The sequence below is a fragment of the Barbus barbus genome (assembly GCF_936440315.1).
Source record: "Barbus barbus genome assembly, chromosome: 36".
Lineage (NCBI taxonomy): Eukaryota > Metazoa > Chordata > Actinopteri > Cypriniformes > Cyprinidae > Barbus > Barbus barbus.
The window spans coordinates 27,777,646-27,792,485 of NC_136714.1; the positions used below are offsets into that span (position 1 = coordinate 27,777,646).

Sequence of the window (14,840 nt, forward strand, 5' to 3'; positions counted from 1 at the left end):
TTCCTAAAACATCTTAACAACTGCCTAGTAACACCTTAGCAACCACCCATAACACCCTAACAACTGCCTGGCAACATTGTAGCAAGTCTGGTCTTCCCAATTCCCTAGAACACCCTACAACCACCTAGTAAGATGGTAACATGGTATAACATGGTAACCCTAGCAACAATAGTCTTTTCCCCAGAACACCCTAACAACTATCTAGTATCACCCTAACAGCCACTTAGCAACACCCAAGCAACTTTGGTCTTCTTATTTCCCCAGAAACACCATAGCAACTGCCTAGTAACACCCAATTTACTATCCAGAACACCCTAGTAGCCAGTCAGAACACCTTAACAACTGCCTAGCAATACCCTAGCAACTTTGATCTTCTTATTTCCCCAGAAACACCCTAAGAACTCTATTGTAACACCCTAGCAACTGCCTAGTAACACCCTATTAACCATCCAGAACACCCTAGTAACCATTCAGAACACACTAACAACTGCCTAGCAACACCGTAGCAACTTTAGTCTTCATATTTCCCCAGAACACCCTAACAGCACCCTGGCAACAACTCAGAAAACCCTAGAAACCAGTCAGAACACCTTAACAACTGCCTAGCAACATCCTTGCAACTCTGGTCTTCTCATTTCCCCAGAACACCCTAGCAACCACCTAGTAACACCCTAGTAACTACCCAGAATACCCTAGCAACCACCTAGAACACATTAACTGCCTAGCAACACCCTAGCTACGCTGGTCTTCTCATTTCCTCAGAACACCCTAACAACCTCTTAGTAACACCCTAGAAACTTCCCAGAACACCATAACAACCACTCAGCAAGCCCTAGCAACACTTTGGCAAAAAATAAGGACACAATAACAAATGTTTGGCAATGACTTTGCTCTCACACAGAACGCCTTAGCAACCACAGTGATCAGTCTGTCTGAGAGACTCCAAAGCTTTAAACTACAAGCTTTTCAAACTACAAACTTCCAGCTATTTAAACGTAAAGTTTGTCTTGAAGGTCACAAAATGTGTGTGTGTGTGTGTGTGTGTGTGTGTGAGAGAGAGAAAGTTGAGACTTTTCGGAAAAATCTCCATTATTCTCCAGCTTACTCTTCACTTTCCCACCAAAGTTTGAACTGATCCACAGAAATGTGGCATTCTCTGTCAGCTCGGTTCACACGCACTAACGCTGCCGTCAGACCATGTATTCTGAGTGGGTTTGTTGTGGAAGCCGAACGCTATTCTTCCAGATCAGCCTTTATGAATCCACCTCCTCATTCACACGAGTCGCTGCAGTAGAGCAGAGAAAACTAAAGGATGTGTGAAGCTTGAGAAAATCATCCAGTGCTGAGATGAAACTGATATGATATGAACTCAATCTACACCCAGCCAACAAAAATATGTGCTTTTTCTAGCGTTCCCATTATTTTATGAAAACATTAGTTCTGAATATTTACAATGTAAAAGCATTTTAAAAGCATTTCTGTCCAGGTTTTCAAATATTTAAAAACATTTTTCTCAGTTATGCAAACATAAGAAAGCATAAAGGGAAAATTCAATTTTATAATTTTTTTTATATTATATTTTTTTATAATTGCAAACATTATGGGAGTGTTCTCTGAACGTTTGGTAATGTTTAGATGGACATCCGACTGAAATGTAACAGGAAAAATAGTAAATAGCAGATCAAAGCAGATTACAAAAAGTAAAACAGTAAATATGAGAAAATATGATGAATAAAATGAAATATTAATAATTTTAATTTACAATTGAATATACTATATAAAGTAAAGAACGGTGGCGTGTCTATGACTAGTTATTTCAAAGTTTCATCAAAGCTTGCTATTCTTCTGCTTATGGTTTATATGAATGAATTTATTTCCTGTCATAACTCATGCTTTCCTGAAACGACTAACCGCCACATGCTGCTCTCATGATCACTTCACTAACCATTCTGTGCTGTGTTTGCTTGCTAATATTTTGGCTTGTTTGTTGCCTGATGAACATCACGTTGTGCTGATCTGCTTTTGTTTAGACTGAAGTGAAGCGCTTTGATTTCGCTGAGGCTTTCCGCTGCTCTCCTGTAAGTTCAGCTCTCACTAACCAGCTAGCTATACTAGTTCAAGCCTGTTTCACACATTTAACGTCAGTTCGATGTTCAGGAAATGCATGAACTGATCAAATGCAAACCCTAAAAGCATTGCAGGTCACTTTGGAAAAAAGCATCTGCCAAATGCATGAATAAAAAATGTAATAAATGCAACAGAAAACGCTGAAATGCACTATATACAATCTTTTAATCATATAAATGGTTTATGGCTTCACTCTGTGCTCTGGATTATTAGATTAACTAGCATTTGGATCTAAATATGATCTGCCTCATGTCGTTTGGTTATTTCCATATAGAAATGTAATGTTGCGTAAAAGGCAATTATGTAATTTTCACATTCTCTGGGTAGATTAAGATGTAAAAACATATGTAAAATTCCCATAATAAAATGTACATGTGTTAATAATATCTATATGATGATTTTATATGCAGCAGCCATGTATGTCAACAATATAATTTTTATGTGCAACTTTATTAAAACAACGTATACACAAAAATGTTTTGTAATGCTTTTCTTAAATGCATGTCTCTTATTTATATTTACTTATATAATATCATCATGTTAGAATGAATATACATGTACATGATATATATGTCCAAAAATGTAATATACACATAAACATACATATATTTTTATTTTATTTTAATAAGTTTCTAACATGTTTCCTATGTTTTTACTTCAAATGGCAATCTATTTCATATATGGAAATTTAATATATTTACATACTGTATGTTACATTTCTGTAAGGGAAGTTTGAGTTTATTTACTTATTTATAATACGAGTACGTCCCAAAGTGCAAGTTAATGGTCAGCTATGACAAAAATAAAACAAATCTACAATAAAATCCATAATTTAGTCTCTCCTAAGTCAAACCTAAAAGCCAGGTCTGAAAATATACATGCATATACATGCATTATTAATGTAAATACTCAGAGATGTATGAAACAGGCTTAACTCACTTCAGCTTGAACTCAGTCAGTAACTGACTGTTTAATCGTGTGATGCTTGCACATTAGGACTAAAACATGCTGTACTTAAGTACATGAAGTATTTCATACTCATAACATGCACAGTGCACACATACTAAATCAATCTTATTGTCTTGTCTTTATTTCTTGCAGCCGTCTGCAAAGAAAGACACGTCATACGCTTCTGTGAGCACCAAAGCGGATGATCAAGACGAGAAAAACGGCACTTATATCGGCATGGCACCCGTGGACAAGTCTTAAACAGCTATGTGTGTGTGTGTGTGTGTGTGTGTGTGTCTCACAGATGCTGTCAGTAAAGCAGTGTGTGTGTCAGTTGTCATGATTCACACACCGACTCCTCCTCAGGACTGGCGCCGTGAGCAAACAAGCTTCTGGATGAACAACCGAATAACACACATACTTCAGGCTCAATCAGCATCTGTTTCCTTTCATATTTAAACATTTTGAATGACATTAAAGCTGCTGTCAGTGATTATTTAGGAGCAGCACACATCAAATGTTGAGAGATCACATCACACTCAGTTCTGACCCAAGTGACACCCACATCCCTCGCTGTCCGTCTGATGATTACTCAGTACTTCGTGAAATCAAGATTTATGTTTGAAGACCATGTAACATATGGCTTACATTGTTTTAACATAAACTAATCAACTTAATGTGATGCATAATTTGTCAGTCATACATAATGAGGTCAGATTTCTAAATGCAAAAAAACAACAACATAATAATAATAATCATCTATTTGCATTTATTTGATTTTATTTAAATAATCATATTTTCTAAATGCATTTATACAAATGGCTTAGAAGCAGCATAAATCTGTTTATTGTGAAAACAATTACATTAAACATTAACATAGTTCAGATATGACTATAGCTGTGGAACAGGCAATGTATGAGATTTAAACAAGCTGGGTTTATTGATGTTAAATATATAAAGCTAGTTGTTTGTGTATTTAGAACACATTCTGTTTATTAGTGCTATTACAGAAATCTGACCGCTTTCATTTATACATAATGGACAAATATGCATCATATTAAGTTTATTAGTTTGGTAAAACTTTGTAATTCAAATGTTAAATGCAATTCATATACATAAAAATTAAATGTCGGCCTTTTTTTTTTTTTTTGAGTGAAGTGGAGTGGCCTGTTTTTAGCCAATCAGAAACCCTGTCAGTCATTTTGCATGTTTAGATTTGCAGACCTTGGTTTGGTGGGCGGAGTTTGACAGAGGGTGTGGGTCTCAGTGGGTGGAGTTTCTCTTATAGGGGGCATGCATGTCATTTAGTGGGCGGGGTTTAGCACAGAAGGTGTGTGTGTGTTAGTGGGTGGAGTCAAGGGGGGGGTGCGATTGAATCTGAAAAAGCTCCTGAAATCACTTGTAGCACCTTTAACAATCAGACACTATGTTCAGAGATCATAACTTAAAAGGCAAAACAAAACAACTTTATATTTGTGTTACCAAATGGTCCGTTCACACAGGACGTGTTCCTGCATTTAAACACCTGGACTGAGATCAGCGCAAGAGAACAGAAGCAGTAATACACAAACAATAACACAACCGTCCTGTGTGAACGCCCCACATCTGACTGAACCTGCTGTGCCTTTAGTTACAAACCATTGCCTTGTTTTATTTCAGTCAAGAGCGTTTATTCGACCCAAAGTACTGCAAAAACGGCTAAATTTAAAATAACTTTTCTATTTGAATACATTGTATGTGATTTATTCCTGTGATTTCAAAGTTGAATTTTTAGCATCATTACTCCAGTCACATGATCCTTCAGAAATAATTCTAATATTCTGATTAGAACATTTATTATTGTTATTATGTTGAAAACAGCCGAGTAGAATTTTTTCAGGTTTCTTTAATGAATAGAAAGTTCAGAAGAAGAGCATTTATCTGAAATTGAAATCTTTTGTAACATTATAAAAGTCTTTATCATCACTTTTGATCAATTTAAAGCATCCTTCTAAATAAAAGTATTAATTTCTACCCCCCCCCCCCCCCCACAAAAGATACTGTATAATGTTACAAAAGCGTTTTATTTCAGATAATTGCTGATCTTTCAATCTTTCAATTCATCAAAGAATCCTGAAAAAAAATACTCGACTCTTTTAAATATTGTTAATAATAATAATAATGTTTCTTGAGCAGCAAATCAAATCTGAAGGATCATGTGATACTGAAGACTGGAGTAATTATGCTGAAAATACAGCTTTGATCACAGAAATAAATTACATTTTAATATATATTCAAATAGAAAGCAGTTATTTTAAAATACTTCACAATATTACTGTGTTTGCTGTAGTTTGGATCAAATAAATGCAGGCTTGGTGAGCAGAAGAGACTGAAAATCTTCCAGTTCAGAATGGTTTGACTGGTAGTGTAATCTCACGTCTGCTGTCTGTAGATGTGATCTTTGATCCTCAAACACTGATCACAGACACCTGTCTGAGTGAGTTTAGATGAGAGTTGTTCTGAATGAAGATCATCTTGTTAGTATTATTAGATTGCAGTTCTTTTAGTGTTACTGAACTAATATTTCAGGAGGTTTTCTGGAATATGAACAGAAGTATTTTCAGAGGTTCAATCTGTATATTTTCGTGGTTTAGCGGATAGGATCACACAAGTGTTTTGATATGTTACTGTTTAATGTGTTTGTACTGCCTTTCCTTAAACTAGATGCTTCAGTGCAAAATCATAACAAAATAACCTCTTATCATAACTCAAGGTATGTATTATCATATTGCACTAAAATACACAATATTAACTACAGTTGTGAAGCTGCATGTTTAACGCACTGTGTTTTTCCAGATGGTCACTGGTTTCAATCTCTGAGCCATTTATTTGAGTTTTATGATTTCTTTAATGTTGTTATATTGCACGAAATGAGTTTGATTCGCTTGGATGTCAGTGGGGAAAAAAAAAAGTTTGAGTTCAAATGACAGTGTTTGAGACTGAATGTAACGTGGTTTAAAAGCCTTTAGTGTCTTTCAGCGTTTCAGGTGTTAATGATGCAGAATCTTGCCTTCATCAGTGCATAAACTAGAAAACTCAGTGGCCTTGCATCTTTCAACACAGACTGTTTAATGTCTTCTGCATCTATCCGGCTCTTAGATTTCTATATTCAGACTGCACAAATAATTGTACAGTTTTGTATATAAATGAAGCCTTTTCCTGTGGATTTATAAGAAAATACAATAAAAGTCTTTTTGAAAGGCACAGCTTTGGTCAGTTTGTTTTCTATTCCATGTGTTTTATAATAGCTTTTTATCATAATCATATCAACCCCAGGAAGGACTGTGCGGCCGAGTTAGCGGATGTCTTCACTTCCATATGTCCATATGCTCCTATCACCGGGGTCCCCTGAGGATGCGTGCTTTGCCCACTGCTTTACAACCTTTTTACACATGACTGCTGTGCCATTTTCCCATCAAATCATATTGTCAAATTTGCGGATGACACAACGGTGCTTGGGCTCATTAACAACAACGGTGAGACAGCATATAGGAATGAGGTACAGCACTTGGCATTATGGTGCGATAACAAAAGCTTGGTACTTAACATCAAGAAGACCAAGGAAGTTATTGTGGATTTCCACAAAACTGGACAATGCAAACATCTCCACTCTCTATCGGCAATGAGGTGGTGCAGAGAGTGACAGATTTGACATTTCTGGGGAAAACTGTTCGAGATGGCGCCGCAGATGGCAGCTACTGTGCTTTGCTCTCCGGTGTTTGTACTGTTTTTGTTTGTTTTTCCCGTTTTTTGTTTTTCAAATACGATCAGTTTTACCAGGAATGACCTGCTGAACATTTGGCAGAACACACCACAAAATCTTTTACCGGATGTTGACTACTCTGACTCTGTTTTAATCATTCTCGGGGACTTTAATAAAGTAAATCTCTCCCGTGAACTGCCAAAATACAGACAGCACATCACATGTCCCACCAGAGACAGTAATATACTGGATCACTGTTACACAACAATAAAGGACGCATATCACTCTGTTCCACGAGCAGCTTTAGGACTCTCTGATCACTGTTTGGTTCATCTTATTCCAACCTACAGGCAGAAACTTAAATCTGCAAAGCCTGTGTTAAGATCTGTTAAAAGATGGACTAACGAAACAGAGCGGGATCTACAAGCCTGTTTCTCTCTCACTTATTGGACTGTTTTTGACGCCGCTGCCATCGATCTGGACGAGCTCACAGAGACTGTAACATCTTATATCGGTTTCTGTGAGGATGTGTGCATTCCTTCCAGGACTCATCTATTCTACAACAATGACAAACCATGGTTCACTGCCAAACTCAGACAGCTCCGTCAGGCCAAAGAAGATGCTCACAGAAAGGGGGATAAAGTCTTGTACAAACAGGCCAAATACACACTGGAAAAGGAGATCGGAGTGGCAAAGAGGAATTATTCTGACAAGCTCAGGAACAAATTCTTTTCCAGTGACCCTGCTTCAGTGTGGAAAGGAAGGAAGGATATCACCAGTTACAAGTCACCATCCCCCAGCACTCTGGAGAATCAACACCTGGCAGACGATCTGAACGAGTTTTACTGTAGGTTTGAAAAAACCCACACCCGCCCTGAACACCTCTCCACACAACTATTAACACCTCCAGCAACCCTCCTCTCCCCCACACCTACAATTCAAATCAGTGAAGATGATGTGTGCCAGGTCTTCAGGAAGAACAAGAGAAGGAAAGCACCAGGTCCAGACGGTGTGTCACCAGCCTGCCTAAAAATCTGTGCTGATCAGCTGGCCTCCATCTACACACAGATCTTCAACAGATCACTGGAGCTGTGTGAAGTCCCCTCATGCTTCAAACGCTCCACCATCATCCCCGTCCCAAAGAAACACAACATTACTGGACTTATGGCGCTTTTCCACTGCATGGTCCGGCACGGTACGGTTCAGTATGGCTCACTTTTGGGGGGTTTTCCACTGGGTACAGTACCTGGTACTTTTTTTAGTATCACCTCAGCCGAGGTTCCAAACGAGACGTACCGTTACCAAAACGTGACGTGTAAACTCTGCTGATCACTGGCCGGTGAAAATCGTCACGGCACGAGACGCTACAGAGCTCTGAGCACCAGAACGACCAGACACAGGAACAGTTTCTTCCCTCAGGCAATCCATCTCATCAACACTTGACACTAAAACACAGAACACACAACTCTATTATTTATTCACCACACTTGCTTACTTTTTTATCTAATTTTTTTTTTCATTTCAAATTTGCACATATTAGACCTGTACACACATAAGTGTCTATATTATATATTGTGTTTTTGCTGTTTTTGTACATTTCCTATTTGGATATTTGTATATTATTCTTTTATTATCTGTGTCCTGTCCTGTTGCTGTCTCTCTGTTGCACTGTGGAGCTTCTGTCTCTATAACAAATTCCTCGCATGTGTAAACATACCTGGCCAATAAAGCTGATTCTGATTCTGACTGTATCGAAGGACCTGTCCTGGAGCACTAATACTGCCTCAGTTGTAGGAAAAGCCCAACAATGCCTCTACTATCTGAGGGAGCCGAAGAGCCAGAATTCCCAGGCAGCTAATGGTGAATGTTTATGTGCCATTAGTAGTGTTTTATCTTATGGATTCCCAGTGTGGTTTTCCAGCTGCATTAAGGCTGACCAGCAGGCACTTCGGCGAGTGGTCAGAACAGTGGGAAAGACCATCTGAACTACTCTTCCAGAAATGAGCACTATCTTCACCACTCGCTGTCTAAGACGTGTGCAAAACATCCGAGGCTGCTAAACAGACAATCTGCCCCCATTCTGCTCATATCCATAGGCACACATTACATCCCACCATAAAAATAAATGTGACTGACTGCATCACTTTGCACTTTGTTACCATTGCTATGCACTGGGGATGCTCTAACGATATTTCGTTGTAAATTACTATGACAATGACAATAAAGAATTGAACTGAATTGAATTGTAATTATTTACAATAACTAATTTTCTGAATTTTACTTCTGATTTTTTTCTTGTAAAACATAAATAGTATCATGAAATGGTAAATCTTAACTTAACTGGTCTTTGTAATTACTGTATACAGCCAGAACTGTTTGGCAAATTTTATTTTATTTTATTTTTTATGTTATTTCATTTTATTTTATTTTGTATTTTATTTTGTAGTTCATTTTATTTTATTTTGCATTTTATTTTATTTTATATTTAATTTCATTTTGTATTTCATTTTTTTATTTAGCATTATATTTTATATTTTATTTTATTTAATTTAATTTCGTATTTGGTGTCGTTGCTCCTCCGCGCCGCTGGGTGGCGAGAACAGCAGTGACTGACAGTGACGCCACAAACTCAGCGTCGTTCCGCGTTACACAATATTAGTTCAGCTCACGCAGAACAAGGTGAGTTCTACACAGATTTACTGCGTTTTAGCGTATTTTTCAATTAAATACATGATCTTCTGCTCTTATATACAATAAGAACATAAAATGAAGCGTGTGTGTTTGTTTGTAGATCAGATTTCTGATTGTAAACAGGAAGAGAGCAGCGAGCTAACAGAGTTAATCATTTATAATCATATTTAAAATGATTGTGAAGATTCAGATAAAAATGTATAAAAATCAGGCTTTATATATTCTGATTATATACGTCAGGAAATATAAAATAAGAAGGTTATACTTCTGTTGCTGTGTTTTTGGCAAATAACATGTTAGAGCCATATAGCACTTACACACACACACACATACAGTATACACACACACACACACACACACACACACACACACAGTATATACACATACACACACACACACACACACACATACAGTATATACACATACACACACACACACACAGTATATACACACACACACACACACATACAGTATATACACATACACACACACACACACACACACACACACACACACACACATACAGTATATACACATACACACACACACACACACACACACACAGTATATACACATACACACACATATACACACACACACATACAGTATATACACATACACACACACACACAGTATATACACATACACACACATATACACACACACACACACACACACATATACACACACACACACACACACACACACACATACACACACACACACACACACACACACACACATACAGTATATACACACACACACACACACACACACACATATACACACACACACACACACATACAGTATATACACATACACACACACACACACACATACAGTATATACACATACACACACACACACACACACACACACATACAGTATATACACATACACACACACACACACACAGTATATACACATACACACACATATACACACACACACATACAGTATATACACATACACACACACACACACACACACACACACACACACATACACACACACACACACACACACACACATACACACACACACACACACACACACACACACACACACACACACACACACATATACACACACACACACACACACACACACACACATACAGTATATACACATACACACACACACACACACACACATATACACACACACACACACACACACACACACACACACATACAGTATATACACATATACACACACACACACACACATACAGTATATACACACTAGGGATGTAACGATTACCGGTTTGACGATAAATCATGATAAAATTCCCCGCGGTTAGTATTACCGTTTCATATTTTAATTATCATTAAAACCGTATTCGATTACCGTGATTTAAACAACTCGCGATAAATAAATACTGTCCGGCATAAAGCAGAGTTTTCAGAAACAGTCTGCGCACAGTAGTTTCGTTCTGAGTGAAAACAGGGCGGAAAAGCTGGGAGGTTTTAAAAGAGTGCTAAGGGAATTATACAAATTAATATATAAATGAATTAATTATATGAATGTACCTCTGAAGGTTCGGACTGTCTTCAGAAACGATTTGATGGCATTTTGTTCTCATCTTTGCTCCATGTAATACCTACAGGAAGTGTTCGCGGAGTTCACGGGAATCAGCTGTAATTCAGCTTTTCCGTATAAAGCGCCACCTGCTGCCAGAGAGTGGATTTACAGACACTTATTTACATTCAGTCAGTGTGCAGTTTCTGTCTGGCCAAAAAATTGACCAAATTTGCATGCCCTGCTGTAAATTTTAACCGGTTGATGAAAAACAAACTTATGTACATTTAAACAATTCAGATATGCTATATAGAATTATTTATGGAGCAGATAAAATACATATAATCATTTATTAATTATCATTTTAATTTAACCCTTTTCTTTAAAGGCTGAAATGTGTGGTCTACCTTTATGTTAAACTTTTTCAAAGCTTTATTTGAACATTTACATTATTTATTTGAGCATGCTATTAAACTGTTGTCAGTCAAATTGTCATTTAAAATCCAGACCTCATTGGTAATGTTATTGTTTTAGTGATTATGCAAACAAAAAGTCATTTTATTTGCTGTTTGTTGATTTTTAAGTATGAAACTTGGTGAAGTGATTTATGTTTCGGTACTTTTTGAACATCTCCAGCACATTTTAACAATACCGTGATAATACTGATAACCGTGATAATTTTGGTCACTATAATCGTGATTAGAAATTTTCATACCGTTACATCCCTAATACACACACACACACACACACATACAGTATATACACATACACACACACACACACACACACACACACACATACAGTATATACACATATACACACACACACACACATACAGTATACACAGCTCTCTGCAGGTCATTCACTAGGTCCTCCGTGTGCTTCTGGGATGTTTGCTCAGCGTTCTTGTGATCATTTTGACCCCACGGGGTGAGATCTTGCGTGGAGCCCCAGATCGAGGGAGATTATCAGTGTCTTGTATGTCTCCCATTTCTAATAATTGCTCCCACGGTTGATTTCTTCACACCAAGCTAATAAAAAAGATATAAAGTATAAACAATTGTAATAAGAAGTACTTTGCTGGTACTATATATATATATATTACCAGCACAGTACTTTTTATTATAATTGTATGCACATTTTAATAATAAGCCTGTGGAATAATAGAGAGAACATTTCAAAAGCATTTGAAAGATTGGTGCATGCGCTGAAATGTGAATAACCTGTGTTTTGTGTTCAGAGATGGTTTGTATTCCCTGCATCGTTATCCCTGTGCTGCTGTGGGTTTATAAGCGCTTCCTGGAGCCCATCATCTATCCGCTCATCTCTCCCTTCATCAGCCGCTTCTGGAGTAAAGCAGCCCTGCAGGAGACACAGAAACACCACGACACTGTAAATCAGTACAGTACAATACATATCATATAGTTAATCATATATTATTATATCTAAATAGTAATACAAATATTATTTTAAATATACATTTAAATATATGCTGTTAACAATGTATATATATATATAGCATTTTAATAGTATACATTTGTTACATGATCATATACGTATTTAATATTAATATATATATTTTTAATAATATAATTGGATGTAATAGTATATTTTTAAAAAATAAATGTAATTTATATAATTAAATAAAATTATTAATTGTTATATGCTCATATAAATATCAATATTATATATATAATTTTGTATTATTTTAATAATATTAATATTATTACAATAATTCACAGAATAATTAACCCAAAAATGACGCTTCTGTCATTACAAGCTTATTTTTCCCATGAAACACAAAGACAGAGTGCTTTTTCCAGCTATTTCTGATCAGCAGTGAGTGTTGTTCTGTTGATCGCTGTGTTTCAGGCTGAATGTAATGGAACGGCAGACAGATCCACAGCAAACGGGCCGAAGACGGTGGCCGATAAAAAAGCCGACTGACAGATCTCTCATCTCTGCAATCATCTTAAAATATAAACTAATATATGGACACGCTCTGATCCTGTCTCATTGCTGACATGAAATACTTTAATATGTTTAATAAAAATGAAGGTAGTAATCTGTAGATTTATTTTTTATCATTTTATCGTTTATCTTGCACTCGGACCAGATGTTCTGTGTATAACTTATGATGCTTCATTTGAAATAAATGCTGAATTATTTTATTTGTGGCTGGTTTATTATTTTTATAAGGCTTTCAATCATTTTAATGACAAATAAAATACTGTGGCTCCGATTATGATTTCATATCAGGACACAATGCAAATGCTGTTCAAAAGTAATTCAGCTGCGCATCACGGGAATAAATTATATTTTAAAGTACATTATAATAGAAAACCTGTATTTTAAATTGCAATAATATTTTACAGTTTTTTATGTATTTTTGTTTAAATAAATGCAGCCTTGAGCAGAAGACACTTCTTTAAAAATATTAAAAATATTACTGATATTTTGGACCTTTTTAATAACAAATAAAATAAAGAAATATGGTGTTAAAATAGCTTATTCTTTTATTAATACCTTAGAAAAGTATACTTTACATTTTTTATGTTTACATAAGAACTGAATCAAAACCAAGCTCTTTATATTCATTTATTTTATGAATATATATTTAGAAATTTTATATTTATTTTTATACATTTTATCTATTTGTAATTATTATAGCTATTATATAATTTTGTATAGCTCTGGTTTATTTCTATGAGAGCTGCTCGGGTTCACCGGCAGGAGGCGCCGGAGATCTGAACCTCGAGCCGAACGCGTTTATCGAGGAACTGACGTCACGAATATCAGAAATCGAGCGGGACCGAGAGCACGGACACACCTGTTGAGACGATAACAACTTCCGGTCGCGATGCTAATCACCTATTGGCTCCAAAATAGAATTATTCAGTGTTTTAAAACTAACACAAAATAAAAATTATATATAAAGTCAAAATATAAACTAAAAAATAAAATTATGGTTCTGTTTGTAAAAATAATTTAAATCCCTGTCAGTCTGTTTTAAATGAGTTTTGCCGTTAACCGCAATGCATTGTGGGCCGCATCGCGCCCCCTTCCGGCGGTACCGGTCATAACCGCGTGTTTAAATACCGTTCCCGCTCTAAAGCGTTCAGAAGCAGCGCAGATCGGGATAAATAAGAGACTAAAGATGGCGACGGTGGAGGATTCATGGGACGAATTCGGATCCGAAACTTCTCTTTGGATTACAGAGACCAGCGATCCAGTCGCGCAGTGACACCCGCTTCCGCTTCCGTGGCTCCGTTACAGGGCTTTTCTTCTACACTGTCTCGCTCGCAGTAGTAAATAAAGCGGGTTTTGCATCCGAACTGACACCGGATCCCGCTGATATGATCCCGGACTGAGCTGTAGTGTGCTTCTGGTGAATGGAGGCCGCTGGAGGGAGTCTGTCCGCCCCGGTGTCGCAGTGATTTGGGTCGGAACCGGATCGTGATGTATTTTCTGAGCGGCTGGCCGCGGAGGCTCCTCTGTCCGCTCCGGAGCAGCGAGCGGCCCTTCCTGATCGAGCCCAGCGCGCAACGGATCTACCTGGCGGTGCTGTCCGACACCCAGATCAGCATCTGGTTCAGCAGGGTGAGAAACTCCTCAAACAGCAATCCGGTCAATCCTACAGGGGTTAGCGGCTAGAGACTAACATAGGACCGCGTTCAGCAGCTGATTCATCTACTTAAACAATAGCTTAGTGTTATAAATGAGTGGTTTAGAGGTTAAAATGAGAACCCAGTGGATGTAGGTTTGAATCCCATCTGTTTTAGATGGCTGTAAATATACAAAAATAGCTCCC

At 37.1% G+C, this 14,840-nt stretch overlaps 3 protein-coding genes across 6 annotated transcripts in view; all 3 read left to right on the top strand.

Moving 5' to 3' along the window:
- Window positions 1-6,318, top strand: part of LOC306856218 (lysosome membrane protein 2-like) — a 30,124-nt gene extending 23,806 nt beyond the window's left edge. The window contains exons 12-13 of one of the 4 annotated variants that reach the window (XR_013782983.1): window positions 3,229-4,848; window positions 5,267-6,318. Coding sequence is in view for 2 of the 4 variants with exons in the window: in XM_079395355.1 (XP_079251481.1) it covers window positions 3,229-3,336 (108 nt within the window). In the remaining 2 variants the exon portion in view is untranslated. Of the gene's footprint in view, window positions 1-3,228 lie in introns of all 4 variants that reach the window. The other 3 variants (XR_013782984.1, XM_079395355.1, XM_079395356.1) reach the window with 3 other exon arrangements.
- A 3,114-nt stretch (window positions 6,319-9,432) lies between these two features.
- On the top strand, window positions 9,433-13,199 carry LOC306856219 (UPF0729 protein C18orf32 homolog). The gene is made up of 3 exons (XM_079395357.1): window positions 9,433-9,496; window positions 12,270-12,421; window positions 12,902-13,199. The coding sequence occupies exons 2-3, from the start codon at window positions 12,272-12,274 to the stop codon at window positions 12,974-12,976; spliced, it is 225 nt and encodes a 74-aa protein (XP_079251483.1). The 5' UTR covers window positions 9,433-9,496; window positions 12,270-12,271; the 3' UTR covers window positions 12,977-13,199.
- Window positions 13,200-14,165: 966 nt separating this feature from the next.
- Window positions 14,166-14,840, top strand: part of LOC306856020 (guanine nucleotide exchange factor subunit RIC1-like) — a 38,042-nt gene continuing 37,367 nt past the window's right edge. The window contains exon 1 of the mRNA XM_079394980.1: window positions 14,166-14,629. Coding sequence (XP_079251106.1) covers window positions 14,489-14,629 — 141 coding nt within the window. The 5' untranslated portion in view covers window positions 14,166-14,488. The remainder of the gene's footprint in view (window positions 14,630-14,840) is intronic.

Bases quoted from the DNA above. Each gene is read 5' to 3' on its own strand.
- LOC306856219 (XM_079395357.1), top strand. From the start codon at position 12,272: ATGGTTTGTATTCCCTGCATCGTTATCCCTGTGCTGCTGTGGGTTTAT. The intron at 12,422-12,901 runs GTAAATCAGTAC...GCTGTGTTTCAG, and splicing joins CACAGAAACACCACGACACT to GCTGAATGTAATGGAACGGC.